Source organism: Poeciliopsis prolifica, unplaced genomic scaffold, assembly GCF_027474105.1.
Source record: "Poeciliopsis prolifica strain line A6 unplaced genomic scaffold, Auburn_PproV2 SCAFFOLD017, whole genome shotgun sequence".
Classification (NCBI taxonomy): Eukaryota; Metazoa; Chordata; class Actinopteri; order Cyprinodontiformes; family Poeciliidae; genus Poeciliopsis; species Poeciliopsis prolifica.
Window position 1 is genome coordinate 1,396,602 of NW_026562392.1, and position 14,644 is coordinate 1,411,245.

Consider the following 14,644-nt stretch of genomic DNA (forward strand, 5'->3'; position numbering starts at 1 on the left):
TTTCCTCTACCAGAGCAATGTAAGATTTGTTTCGCTAACACATGCAAAGAAAACATAAAGTCTGGTGAACAGTGATGAGAACTATAGGGTAAGCAGTTAGTGTCTAAAGGCAAAAGCAGCAGTTTACTTTGATCCCACCAGCATTATAATGTGTTATGAAAGTGAAGCATAGTGTCAGAATGGAGCAGCAGATCAGGGATTCTGATGTGGTAATTAGGCTCTGGTCTGTTGTTGTGAAGGAGATGCTTCCTATGGCCATGCAGTATTGATTTACTGCATCGTCAGTGTTCCAGCAGCACTCACATATGTTCATGAGATGAATCATGACCAAAATGAAAAGATCCTCCTGTATGGAAGATCTCAAGAGTTCCTGGTATTTAAGGTACGCTGTATCAGGAGAAGCTGACGAGAAAGCAGACAAACAGTGCCCGACACTATCGAGTATATTTCTCTGACCTCACCTGATGAAAGTGAACCACTAGAGACTGCACTTACTGGTGGAACTGATGGAAACAATACTCCCCACAGTACACAGAGCTTTGAGAAGGAAAGAGCTGGAGAGGTTAGTGAGGAGACCTGAAACCATGCCAGAGTGTTTTTCGCTTCGTTGAGCATCAGTTTAGGAGGAACTCTGATCACCATCAGAGTCTCATCATATCCTCTCGATGTTATACTTAGTTCACGATTCAATCTGCTGCCATCAGACAAACAGTCCCAACGCATCAAAATGAGACCAGATAAACTGTTACATAGTTTACCTCTATTGTTAAATAGATTATATATATATATATATATATATAATATATATATATATATATATATATATATATAATATATTATATATATATATATATATATATATATAATATAATATTTGAAGCACTAATGAAAAAGAAGTGCATAATATTTAAAACAGTATTTAACAATACTGAGTAATTTCATACTATTTAGTTTGTATTATTTACAAGACATATTGTCTCAAGGCTCTTTACAAAAACAATTAATTCCAATCAAACAGAGATTAAAAGTCAAGTTGAGCTTTTCCAAACTGATTCTTCTTATCAAACAGTCCATTCAACTTCACCCTATCATTCCAACTGATTATAGCATCTTCTATGTACAGAGAAAGCAGATTGTATCTAGTAATTGACTTGCCTCACTCCTCCAGGACTGGCTTGTAGCAATGGAGCACAATGCAGAACAACAAGTAGAAGAATAAACAGGAGACTCAGTGCTGTGTAATTTAGAACATTTTGAAAAGTTTAGAAAAGAAAATCTAAATGGTTAGAAAGTCAAAATAATTGAAGCAGTTAGATCACCTGGGAGGAACAGAAAACGTGCATTAAATTGAATTGGATGGATGATTAATGGAAACATAATCCTCCTGCTGCAGGCATGTTTATTGAAGACAAAAAAACTAATCTGATAAAAAGTCAAGGCACTTAGTAAAGTCTTTCTTGTGAGATGTTTATTTTAATTAACCGAATGTAATGTTTGAGGGTTTTTTTCTGTTAGTTGGGGTTACATTTTTTCTTTTGGGATTTTCATAACATCCTCTTAGTTTACTTGATAGTCTTTTGGATTTAGACCATGTCAAAACCCTAAAATACTACCTTGTTCTATTTTATGTGTTTTGTAAACAATAAATGATAATAATGTTAGCATCTTGTGTTGTTTTGGTGTTTTGATTATTTCATTCTAGTTTGATAATTACGTATTCCTTGGTTTCTTTTTTTTATCAGGTCTGTCTCATTTCTGTCTTACTTTAATTCAGTCCTTCCTTAAGTTTTCTAGTTTATGTGTATTTCTCTCTTTCTGTTTCTCTCTCCCCTCACACCTGTAATCTATTTCTAATCAGCCATCTGCTTCTTGTTCAGTAATGACCCTCATTCTCAGTTACTCCTTGCTGGTTCCTCCTCTCTAATCCCGTTATCTCCCTGTTTCCTTTCTGTGTTTTGCCTGATTTTGTTTTGCTCTGGCTGATATGTATGTAAATATATGAAATTTTTGGTCATTAAATATTGTTCATCTAGAGGCTGCCTCTTCTTCTCTGAATTTAGTCCACTTGAAAACAACACTTCATGACAAATAAATGTTGTCAGTTTATGTTGAAGTTTTAAGTAGAATAGATAGAATACTTTCACAATACCCGGTAAAAATTCATCTAATTAGGGTCAAGCTGGAGAGTAGGACTTTTTATTTCACTGCCAGAACCGAACAAAGCTGCAAAGCTGGTATTGACTGTGCATGCTGGGCTAAGTGCACACACATATTAATTCAGCTCCATAAAAATGAAACTTCATCAGAATGTTTCTTTTTCTTCCTCCTGTTTTTGCTTGCCACTGCTACAGGCTGAAGGAGTTTTTACCTTTTGTGTATGGTTGTCAATAAAAGCAGCTTCTCAGGATAACCTATAGCTGCTTGGTTCAAGTGAGAACCAGCTGATAAAAGCACACAATATGGAGGCAGGTAATGTGTTTAAAATACAGAGAGCAGCACATCTTTCCTGCAGTGTCTTGGTTGCCAGGGTGACAAGTGCATACCAGGGCAGGACTGGGAATACTACTTTCTTTCAAAAGGTCAGAGATTTTATTTGCACTTCATTTACTATTGGTGTTTTTCTGAAGAGTCAGAGTCAGCCTGTACACTAACCAGCTTTTACCTTAACAAAATCAAGTCATTTGTAGATTAAACTCAACAAATGTTATAAGACCTTTGGCAGTCATTTTGGACAATGATGCAATGCAACAAAGAAGTCAAACCTCTATTTGTTCACAGACATTGTGCTGTAGATCCGCCTCTGTGGTTCTGGTCTGGTCTGATCTGATTTAAGCCAGTGGCTGGCGGTCAGACAGCCTCACATTCGACTCCAGAATCCTTCTGCATACAGAGATCTTTGTGTTCAACTCTAACAATGCCACTTAGAGAGAACAGGCAATCTCCTGAAACCAAACAACCAGTTTATTCTCTTTTATGGGATCTACATTCAACGTTTGATAGTAGCACTACTCTTTGAGAGACTTGCCGGGATGCCGATTCATGAGAAGACTGGCAAGTTTTTTAAGTTGCAAAAGTAATATCTTTTTTTTGTTGTTGTTGTTATAGAATGTTTAGCAAAAAAACATTCTAGCTACGGAATTTTTTATAGATTTTTTTTGCTAAATATTCTATGAATGTTAGACCAAACAATGGCGTTCCATTTGATCTCACCCATATGAAAAGGATCATTCATGAACAGGTGAGATCAGTAAATTTTCAGCATCAGTCAAGTCAGCCAACTTTTTATTTTACTAAATGACGCGTCTTTGGAGACCACCGCGTGTGGAAGGAAAAAAGACAGTTCCAGCCCATCGATCTGACAAGCTGTTTGAACTCAATTACTTTTACATCAAGGCGGGTTTTTACTGTCTGATGTGTTCTGACGTAGATGACGTGTTACTGTTAGCAGGCCAGAGATTCATCCCTTACAAAGGTCAAGGGATGAATCTATTGACTGTCTAATCCATCCTCCCCATGTACTTTCCCAGGTTGGAGCAATAGATGTGCTTATCTTATAACGATAAGATAAGCACACAGAAGTTTATCAACTATCTGTTTTCTTATCATCCTTTCAAACTTCCTCAGACTGGATCCTGAACTGCATAAAGCTCTTCTGACCTCTCCTCCGATCTGGTGCATCAAATAGCAGATTTTGATTGCAAAGATTAGCACACATTTCACATAATATTTTCAAACATGTATAAAACAAACATGATCAATTTCAGTACTAAAAGATCTATTACGCTACATATTATCTGTTTAGTTTTCTACGTCTTTGGTTATAATGAAGAGATTTTTTAGAGCAATATATGACTAAAACAAGAGAATGTGATCTACTGTAAAGGTTCTACAACATGGATATTTGCACAAGAAAGTCAACCAAAAATAATTGGCAAAACGATGTATTTTTGAAGTGTATGCACAGTGTAAACTATCTAAGCATTACCGTTGACTTAACTTAACCGGTGTGATTCAAAAGAACTTTAAATTACTGATGGGTAAATGAGGTGTCATGAAGCCTTTCGACCCATAGCAAAACTGTATTGACACTGTATCGATACTGTGTCACTGAATACTGACACCTGCTGGACATTAGAAATCCCTACAGGCAACGTAGTTGACAGACTGATTTGATGACCTAGTCCAACCACCGGGCCGCGCAAGAAATAATTAAGTCAGAGAGCGCCGGGACAGTGAGACGAGATGAGAGGAGTAGAGCATGTGAGCTTTATGTCTGGTTCACTCGGCATGATTTAAGAATTGTCGGCTGATTTTCCAAACCTCTGTGACCACAGAGCCGATAAAAGTCCAACAGGTTCGGTCGGTTCGTGTCCAGCCACACGGCAGGAGTAACACACTAGATCCCGATTCCAAAAGAAAATCCAGTGAAACTATCAACATATCATATGCGAATTTAGAATAATCAAACACAGATGATGATGTAGAAGCAGCAGTGATAGTTTGTGGATTAATTTTAAGCGATAAAAGATATTACAAAATGAAACAGTTATATACATTTCACCTACAATAGAAATAAAAGTTAATCCATGTAAACTAATTAAAGTATTCTTCAGACAGAAACTGGAATAACCCGACAGAAGAATGATCAATAGTGGAAATGAGAACGGAATAATAATTGACCTTATTCTCCACGATAAGATCAAAATGATCCACACTGGAGAAAACTTCCTCTTTCTGGGTTGATCATAGTTTTCGATGACAAGCCCAACAACACAAACTATCTCCATCCAACAAAACAAAATGTATCGACAAACATGTCGATACATTTTTTGTTTATAAACACAATTTGGCGCGTTCACACAATGACTACGCCTGAATCGGTCACGTGGTTTTCCTTAAAGCGATACGCGCACCGACACGGGGCTTCGCCTTGTTTGTCCTGCGCATGCTCTGCAGGTGTATTTGCCTGTTCCTGCTTCGTCATTGCCTCTAAATCCATGGTAAAACGCTGTTATTGTCCTCTCAGTGGATTATTTCGGCCTTTTCTCAGTCCTTGTCGTGATTTTCCTGTTTGCAGAGGTCATCATACAGCTGATTTGAGGTCTTCTTATTCTGGGAACAACAGCTGGGGCACATCTGACGAAGACGGCAGTAGAACGTCAAAATATGTCAGGTACCTGTTTGAGATTTATTTAATAAAGTAAATTTAAGACTAACTCACCAAGTTACCTAAAAGAAAACTACATGAAGGTGTTTGTCATAAATTTAAGGAGGCTTAATAAATTAATTAGGAATAATGTCGTTTGAAAAGAACAAGTCATTCAGCTGTGAATTATCATAGATGAAATAAATAAATAAAAAACATAGATGAAATAAATAAAAAACAAAATCTTCAGAATCTTTTCCTCTTGAGGATTTCTGGTTTCCAGTTGATCGGGTGGCTTTCAGTAGCCGTGTCGTCTTCTTTGCAAACTTTGATGGTTTTGTTTTATTTCACAGTTTGAAAGTGTTTTGCTTTGTTTTTGTAAATACAAAACGCTAATGATCCTTTTATTTTTGGCACTTTCTGTTGAGCAAACATGGTTGGAAACAACAGGAACTTAAAGAACCTGGAATTGAAAGAGGGCAGAGCAATGGAAACAGTGTAAATAGTCATAGCAATGGAAAACTATGGTTGCACATCTGGAAACTGCCAGGGCTGAGTAGTGTCAACTTCTGGCTTTTGTTGCAGCTGCCACCTTCGCAGAATGAATATATATATTTATATACTGATACTCATACTGATTAGGTCTGATTTCTTTGAAGGTTTTCGTGATAGATTTCAAAGAAATCTGATTCTGTTCTGGGGACTACTGTGGAGATGACGGTGACATCTCCACAAGATTTTATTTAAAATCAAGAAGATTATGGACAAACCTGACGGTCCACTTCATGACACTGTCTTAGAAAAACTGAGTGTCTTCAGTCAGATGCTTCTTTAAATTCATTCTGATAGTACAATACTCCAGTAATACTACAGATCTTTCCTACTCACACTCATCTTCAGCTTTAATAACTCTTTCATTAAATGACCAACAGCAGCATTTAATCCCTCCTTGGGATTAATACAGTATTTCTGAATTGATTACAATTGCAAGAAATGAAAGTAAACCGTAAACTGAGCATATGGAGTGATTATGATATTTCACATTTTATTTTGTTTTGTAGAACTCCAGAAAACAACAACCACAACATATCTTGACATGCAAAAACAAAAATTTGAATAGTTTCATGCTTTATTTTGTCTTTGCATTTAAGTCTTAATTATACCTGTATTCCTTTTTGCAGTGAGTGAACTTAAAAGAATTAAGAGGGATTTGGTTAGTAGGTTGTCATCAGAAAACATCACCCAATTGGTTGAAGCTCTTGTGGGAGATGGTGTCCTGAATGAGTTGGAGAAAGAGTCCATACTTGAGAAGAGCTCAGTCAGAGCCAATAAAGCAAGAGATTTATTCAACACTGTGATTGAAAAAGGGGATCAAGCCTGCACAAAGACAATCCATCACCTCACAGAGCTTGATCCATACTTGTGTTCTGACCTGTGTTTATGTTCTGCTTCATCCTGCACAGAAGGTAAGTTCACATAATTCTGTAACGGTGGCTCTTTATTTAATGGTTTTCTTAAGAAGCGGCTAAAAAAGGCTCTTGTTTATGTATACACACACATTTTGTATGTGTGTGTGTGTGTGTGTGTGTGTGTGTGTGTGCATTTATTGGGGCTTTGTATTCCACATTAGCCTCTTGTTTGAAATACTATTGACCTAGTCTGGTGCTCTACCAAATTTTATGCAAAAAAATTTGCATAAAATGTAGAATGTCGGGAAAAAAGTAGAATGTTTCGTTTGAGAAAATGTTAAATATGTTATTGCAAAGTCTCATGAAATCTTTAGACAAGTGGTTCTAGTAGAGGAAATTGCTGTAGATTATATTTAAGACAATCAACAAATTAAAGAGAAGTAATTCATTGAAACATTCAAATTGAATATGTGCCAATACGTTTCATTCAAAAACTGGATTATAATGTGACTATAATTAAGAAGACACAACAGATCAAACCCTTTTCTTTTTTTTCTTTTTTTTTGACTTACAGGGGCTGTGGAGAAGTGCCGACTTGAACTTAAACCCTCCTTGAAGAAGAGGTACGAGTCTGTGTTTGAGGGGATTGCTAAAGCAGGAAGTCCAGCTCTTCTGACCCAGATCTACACAGAGCTCTACATAACAGATGGAGGGACTGGAGAGGTGATTGATGAACATGAGGTCAGACAGATTGAAACAGCATGCAGGACACTTCATAGGCCAGAAACAACAATCAGACAAGAAGACTTCTTTAAAATCCCACCTGGAAAAGATGAGCCAATCCGAACAGTGATGACAAAAGGAGTGGCTGGCATCGGGAAAACGGTTTTAACACAGAAGTTCACTCTGGACTGGGCAGAAGACAAAACCCACCAGGACATCCAGTTCATATTTCCATTCACTTTCAGAGAGCTGAATGTGCTGAAAGAGAAAAAGTTCAGCTTGGTGCAACTTGTTCATCACTTCTTTACTGAAACCAAAGAAATCTTCAGCTTTGAAAACTTCCAGGTTCTGTTCATCTTTGATGGCCTGGATGAGAGTCGACTTCCTCTGGACTTCCACAATGAGGAGATCCTGACTGATGTCACAGAGTCCACCTCAGTGGATGTTCTGCTGACGAACCTCATCAGAGGGAAACTGCTTCCCTCTGCTCTCCTCTGGATAACCACACGACCTGCAGCAGCCAATCAGATCCCTCCTCAGTATGTTGGCATGGTGACAGAGGTCAGAGGCTTCACTGACCCACAGAAGGAGGAATACTTAAAGAAGAGATTCAGAGATGAGGCGCAGGCCTGCAAGATCATCTCCCACATGAAGACGTCACGAAGCCTCCACATCATGTGCCACATCCCAGTCTTCTGCTGGATCACTGCTACCGTTCTGGAGGACGTGTTGAAGACCAGAGAGGGAGGAGAGCTGCCCAGCACCCTGACTGAGATGTATATCCACTTTCTGGTGGTTCAGACCAAACTGAAGAAGGTCAAGTATGATGGAGGAGCTGAAACAGATCCACACTGGAGTCCAGAGAGCAGGAACATAATTGAGTCTCTTGCAAAACTGGCTTTTCATCAGTTGCAGAAAGGAAACCTGATCTTCTACGAATCAGACCTGACAGAGTGTGGCATCGATATCAGAGCAGCCTCGGTTTATTCAGGAGTGTTCACACAGATCTTTAAAGAGGAGAGAGGTCTGTACCAGAATAAAGTGTTCTGCTTCATCCATCTGAGCGTTCAGGAGTTTCTGGCTGCTCTCTATGTCCATTTCACCTTCATTAACTCAAGATGTAACGTAATGGAAGACCAACCATCCAGATTTAGAAATTTAGTTAATTACATGACTGGTAAGTTTAATCTAACAAGGCTCCATCAGAGTGCTGTAGACCAGGCCTTAAAGAGTCAAAATGGACACCTTGACCTTTTTCTCCGCTTCCTCCTGGGTCTTTCACTGGAGACCAATCAAACTCTCTTACAAGGTCTCCTTCCTAAGACGGGAAGTATCTCACAGACCAATCAGGAGACAGTTCAGTACATCAAGAAGAAGATCAGTGAGAATGTGTGTGCAGAGAAAAGCATCAACCTGTTCCACTGTCTGAATGAACTGAGTGATCGTTCTCTAGTGGAGGAGATCCAACAGTCTTTGAGTTCAGGAAGTTTGTCCACAGATGAACTGTCTCCAGCTCAGTGGTCAGCTCTGGGTTTCATCTTATTGTCATCAGGAGAAGATCTGGAGGTTTTTGACCTAAAAAAATACAATGCTTCAGAGGAGGCTCTTCTCAGACTGATACCAGTGATCAAAGCTTCAAAGAAAGTTCAGTAAGTACTGGCTTTTGATCAGGAGCTAAAACCAGAAAAGAATGACCATTGATTCTGTGTATTGACTACAGACATTTTAGAAAACATAAATATTAATGTTTAATTGTCACGTTTCTTAGAATGTGTTCAATAACAAAGTTGTAACTGTTGTTGAAGTGTAAGAAACGCCCCTGAAAAATCCTAACCTTACAAAGTTTGCTCTGCTGTGTCCTGAGTGAACGTTGAGAGCGACCTTGAGCACTGCAGTCAGTCCGTCCATCCTGCAAGGATTGTCTCCAGTAGTCAGAGCAGAAGAGACCCATTCCACTGTTTCCACATTGCTGTTCCAATTTCTGACTTGCATTACGCATGGCCATGAGTCTGAGTGAGATGCTTTTATACTCGAATGTTTATGTAAACATAAATCCATACCATTTTCAACTGCTACATCCTAAAGCCAGCACTGAGTCTGTTTAATATGGAGCTAAACACTAGAATGTCAAAACTTAGACAGTTTATCTGCAAAAAAAAAAAAAAAGTTGATTTGAGGGTTTGTTATGTACACTTTTTAAAAATTTGATGTGTCTGAGATTTCTAATCTGGAAACAAAAAGTTTCCCCTCATAAAAGTGGAACAGTTTTATGAGCAATCTCTGATCTCTATCTGTTTAAAAAAGTAAAGAAATCAAAACTAAAACCATTTTGATCCCTAAAGAGCTTCAAGGGTTAAGTAGACTTACATTGGTAAATGTCCTGAACTTGCATAAAACTTTACACAACAGAGTCATTCATGCACACATTAACGGTGGTAAACTGCATTCTAGCCAAAGCTACCTTTGACCTTACGTCCTGAACTGCTGTTGCCCCACCTTGTCAACATGGCTACAGGAATTATGTAATGAAGAGCAAATGTCCTGCATCAGAAAATGTATTTATTATCCAAAAACAGTAGAATTTGTATTAATGGAATTTTACTGTTTGTTCTTTTCTTTAATAACTACTTCACTTCTGTTTCTATCATTTTTATTTCACTATTCATGACACGGTGGGTGAAAGACAAGTAACTACATATCATTTGGTTCAGTCTGGAATATTATGTGAATACATCATTTACTGTTTGGAAATATCTGCAGGAATTTTCACAAAAAAGACCATAGAGTCGCATTTGCAGCTCAATCTTTACCGATTAAATAATCATTCAAAATTCCATTTTTCCACATGGAAGGATTTGATGAAATCCCTTTTTTTTCAGTTTTAGGGTTTTGACATGCATTCCTCTGCTCTTAAGTTTGACTCATTCTTATTAAAGAGCTTTTTTCAGTATTGGTAAATACTTTTTTTGCTTTTGCTTCATGCCATCTCATTTTTCTCAGTAATTTTGATCTCCATCTCATCAGATTGAAGGACTGTAACCTCTCAGAGAGAAGCTGTGCAGCTCTGGCCTCAGTTCTCAGCTCTCTGTCCTCTAACCTGACAGAAGTGGACCTGAGTAACAACAACCTACAGGATTCAGGAGTGGAGCTGTTGTCTTCTGGATTGAAAAGTCCACACTGCAAACTGGAAACTCTCAGGTTTGTTCCCTTCCTTTCTGTATTCCTTCCTTCTGCTACAATGTAAGCACCATTTTTCTAGTACCACATATGGACCCAGATCCCACATGAAGAGGTGTCGTTTCTTGGTTAGGTTTAGGATAAAGGCGTCAATTGATTTCAGGGGCTGGGTGGCACTTCGTCTATTGGTCGGGTCCTCCACCAGAATCCTTGAGCGTTCTTCTTAATATCTTAGCTATTCCTTAATCTGAGCTCTTCTGGACTTGATATCAGATGTTTCTCCAGGTATCCATTGGCGTCATCTTTCCAGTGTTGGAGTCACTGTCCTAAGTGCTCCGATTACTCAGGAGAGTGAGTAATCGGACCCTGCCATTCTCAAGAGTGGCAGGTTTAGTGTCCGTAGCAATCCTAAAATCTTCTTTTAATGGTGTCACCTCTGGTTAAGAGGTGTTAAAATACATTCCCAGATGCCACCTGTCATAATTTTGTTTAGGTGTTGCACCCACTCTCAGGAGAAATAAAATCAGTAAAATTAAGTTTAGTTACAAACACAGGAAATGTGCACTGGTGATTATCTGAGGTTGGAAGACGACTTGGGGAACCAGGAGGTCTGTACCGAGCACACAAACTATTGCAGGAACATTTGAAGTTATACAAAATAAATTGCTTATGATGACGATGATCATCTGGCAGGATTGAATCCAGGAAGAACCATGACCTGGAGACCAGACAAAGACCATAAAAAACAACAGTAGATAGTACTCAAGTTTCAAATGACCGGTAAACCATCTCTTTTTAAGCAGGGTGTGATTAGACTGATGAATTGCAGGTGCACATAAACCTACAGTCCTGGAGCTGATCTCCTGGGCACCCTTTGGCGGAGGCCTGCAAGCATCGTTAGAAGAGATCATACAGAACATGTATTCATGGACTGAGACAAAGATAAACGTACAAATTACATGTCTGTTGTTCTTTTGACTGGTTTTCTTCTCAGACTTGGATCCTGTAAACTCTCAGAGAGAACTTGTGAAGTTCTGTCATCCATTCTGAGCTCCCAGTCGTGCTGTCTGAGAGAGGTTGACCTGCAGAACAACAACCTGCAAGATTCTAGGCTGGACTTGTTGTCTGGTTCAAACGGTACGCTGGAGATATTCAGGTGAGAATTAATCAAAATCTTTCTTCTGGGTTTTATGGAGGAACAATATTCTTTGTTCATACATTTAAAATAGCTTAAATGCTAAATTGGGGATTTTCTAATAACTCTTATAAGCCGTTAGTTTCTCAGTTGGAACAGACAGCAGTTAGTTCATCATTTCTTCACTGTTTTATTTTTAACCCCTTATCATGCAGCTGAAAGTTCATGTGGCATTGTTCCATTGCGTTTTCCAGGGGTGAGGGTTAAGGGTGTGACCAAGCTCAAAATGTTGCCCTGATCCCTTTGACCAGACTGTGGCTTCATGTAGCATCTGTTTAGGTTCACTTTTCTAACTAAACAATAATTCTTTCTAGGGATGGGCATTTATCATATGATTTATCAATTATATTGATACATTTCTTATAAGAATTCTGAATCTGCAGCAAAGCCCACCAGAGGATGCATTTCCTCTGGAAGCTCAGGAGCTTGATTGTGTTTTTATGAAAGTGTTTCATTAAATCTGTTCTCACTTTCCCTTTTCTTCACTGGTTTGGTTTGTAGAATTTGACAAACTGTTACCACTTATGGGGTATTACCAAAATATGCAGAAAAACCAAAAGAATACAACTGAATGACATTTTGGACCTGTTCAAGTCCAACTCTGTATCCACATCCAAAAAGTCACTTTAGATGCCACTCATGCTCTACACACTCAGTTTAATATCCAAATATGTATTTATTATTTTTATTTTTAACATGCATCTCGGATGGATCATCTTATCTTCATTTTATCAATTGTTGTGTAAAGGCTTGTGTGAATGTGTTGGCAGTCACCACTACTTGCTGTAAATGAATTGCCCTTTGGGGACCTAATATAGTAAATTGAATTGAAATGAATTATTATAATGTCCATGTTTATTTGCTGAAAGGAACTTATGGTCTGACCTTCCTCCTCCTTTCAGGAAGCCTGCTGGAGTCCGATGGTTGAAACCAGGTCTGAGGATGTGTAAGTGTGTTTTCCATTTGATTCATGACAACAAAGCAGTTCACATTTAACCATCTTCAAACTGTCATTCAGGAGTCATCAGGCAGGTGTTAGTAAATGATGAAAAGCTGCAGCTGGATTGTGTTTGTTCTCTTCATCAGATTCATGTCAACTCGCCATCGACACAAACACAGTGCACAGAGAGCTCACACTGTCTGAAGACAACAGGAAGGTGACATGTGAAGAGGATTCTCAGTCATATCCTGATCATCCAGACAGATTTGATGACTGGTCTCAGCTGCTGTGTAGTAACAGCCTGACTGCTTGCCATTACTGGGAGATTGAGTGGAGAGGAGCAGTTTTTATATCAGTGAGTTACAGAAGAATCAAGAGGAAAGGAATTCAAGATGGCACTGTGTTTGGATGGAATGATTTGTCCTGGAGTTTGAGATGCTCTGATGTTGGTTACTCTGTCTGGCACAAATTCACAGAAACAGTTGTCTCCTCCTCTGTTGTCTCTAACAGGGTGGCGGTATATGTGGACTGTCCTGCTGGTATTCTGTCATTCTACAGAGTCTCCTCTAACTCACTGATCCACCTTCACACCTTCCACAACACATTCACAGAACCTCTTTATCCAGGATTCTGGTTCAGTTCTGGTTCCTCAGTGTTTCTGTGTTGAATCTAAAGAGTCTCCTTCTGTCAGAGAAACTCTCTTACTGTTGAACGGATAGTTCAGTCTCTACATGCGTCTCCTTCACTCCAACATTTTCTCATTTAGTCAAGCCTACACTTTGCTTTGTTCAGAGGGCCTGGACTCTCATGCTAGCATTCTGTGTTTGGGCGCCATCATTGCTGATGCCACAGAAGCTACTTAAGCTCAGATTCTGCAAACATCCACTGGGACACATACCACCTAATGAAGACAGCTTCAGACCTCCACATAATTTCTCTCAGGAAATCTGAGAACTGACTGTTCATAGGTTACCTGAAGACAAGTCCACAAAGGTCGGGAGTAGGTCAGCTATGGTCGCTGGCAATTTAAACATTTTTAACCTTCTGCCCCAGTCTGTTAATGAGTTAAACTGATACTAACCAGAAGAGGCTTACATCACCCAAATTCAGCCAAATTTCTCTTAAAAGCAGTAAATCCAGGTGTCCTGAGGTAAAAAAGACATTTGGCATAAAGGTCTTGTTGGTAAGGTCTTGTTACCAGAGCCAACTTTATTGATGCATGGCCAATAAAGTTTGCCTGTGACATGTTAGCGCACCAATTTGATGCTTTGATGCATCAAACAGGCGTTTTGTGACTCTTCCTTATGTCCACTCCACTTCTGTAAAGATGAGGTGAGAAACATATGGATATTCTTGTGAATCAGTTTATTTTATAAATAAACCCAGTGTAATAAATAAGTTTTCGCTTATGTGTCCAATATATGAATTTAGTCTGGGTGACACATACCTTACGCAATTACTAAAGAGACTAAGTCTGATGTTAAATAAACTTGAATCCAAAATGTTTCTAGTATAAATTCCCATGGAAATGGTTAGAAATCATAAAGTAAATAGTCCAGCAATATGTGAAGTGCTAAAAACAACTTTATTAGTAGAATCAATGTGTTTTTTGCATGTGAATGAACCTCAGGAAGGTGAAGAACTGAAATACACTTATTTACTAGTGAAGTTGTTCATAATTCCAACAACTTTGTAATAACTATAGCATCACAACCCTGGACAGTCTTGTTATTGTTTCTCCACTTCAGTCTCCCACTCAGTCAGCATGCTGCATTCGACCTTTGTTGAACTCCCTACATCTCCCACAAACTTATAGTTCTGCAGTTCCCTCGCTTATTATCTTGTCTTGTATTAGCACATTGTTTTCTCCGTACTGAGCTCATTGTAGCATGGTGACCTTTGTGAACTCTGTCTGAACTTATTCTGTACATTCAAAACACTTCTTTCAAAAGGTAAAAGTAACATTACTAGAGTGTAAAGGCTACAGCAACTTGTGTTAGGTAATGAGCCAATTAGCTTGAGACTGTTGTTGGAAATTTCTCATTGTACCGTTA

The 14,644-nt window shown here is 38.6% G+C and overlaps 1 protein-coding gene across 1 annotated transcript; it reads left to right on the forward strand.

Annotated features, from left to right (window-relative positions):
• Positions 1–5,007: 5,007 nt before the first annotated feature.
• LOC129367437 (NLR family CARD domain-containing protein 3-like) lies at positions 5,008–13,988 on the forward strand. The gene is made up of 7 exons (XM_055041844.1): positions 5,008–5,173; positions 6,328–6,612; positions 7,130–8,927; positions 10,303–10,476; positions 11,450–11,611; positions 12,553–12,596; positions 12,737–13,988. Exons 1-7 carry the CDS (start codon positions 5,167–5,169, stop codon positions 13,255–13,257), a joined length of 2,991 nt encoding a protein of 996 aa, XP_054897819.1. The 5' UTR covers positions 5,008–5,166; the 3' UTR covers positions 13,258–13,988.
• The last annotated feature ends 656 nt before the right edge of the window (positions 13,989–14,644 follow it).

Coding starts and splice junctions, on each gene's coding strand:
- LOC129367437 (XM_055041844.1), top strand. Junction 8,928..10,302: donor AAAGCTTCAAAGAAAGTTCA/GTAAGTACTGGC, acceptor CCATCTCATCAG/ATTGAAGGACTGTAACCTCT. Junction 10,477..11,449: donor TGCAAACTGGAAACTCTCAG/GTTTGTTCCCTT, acceptor TTTTCTTCTCAG/ACTTGGATCCTGTAAACTCT.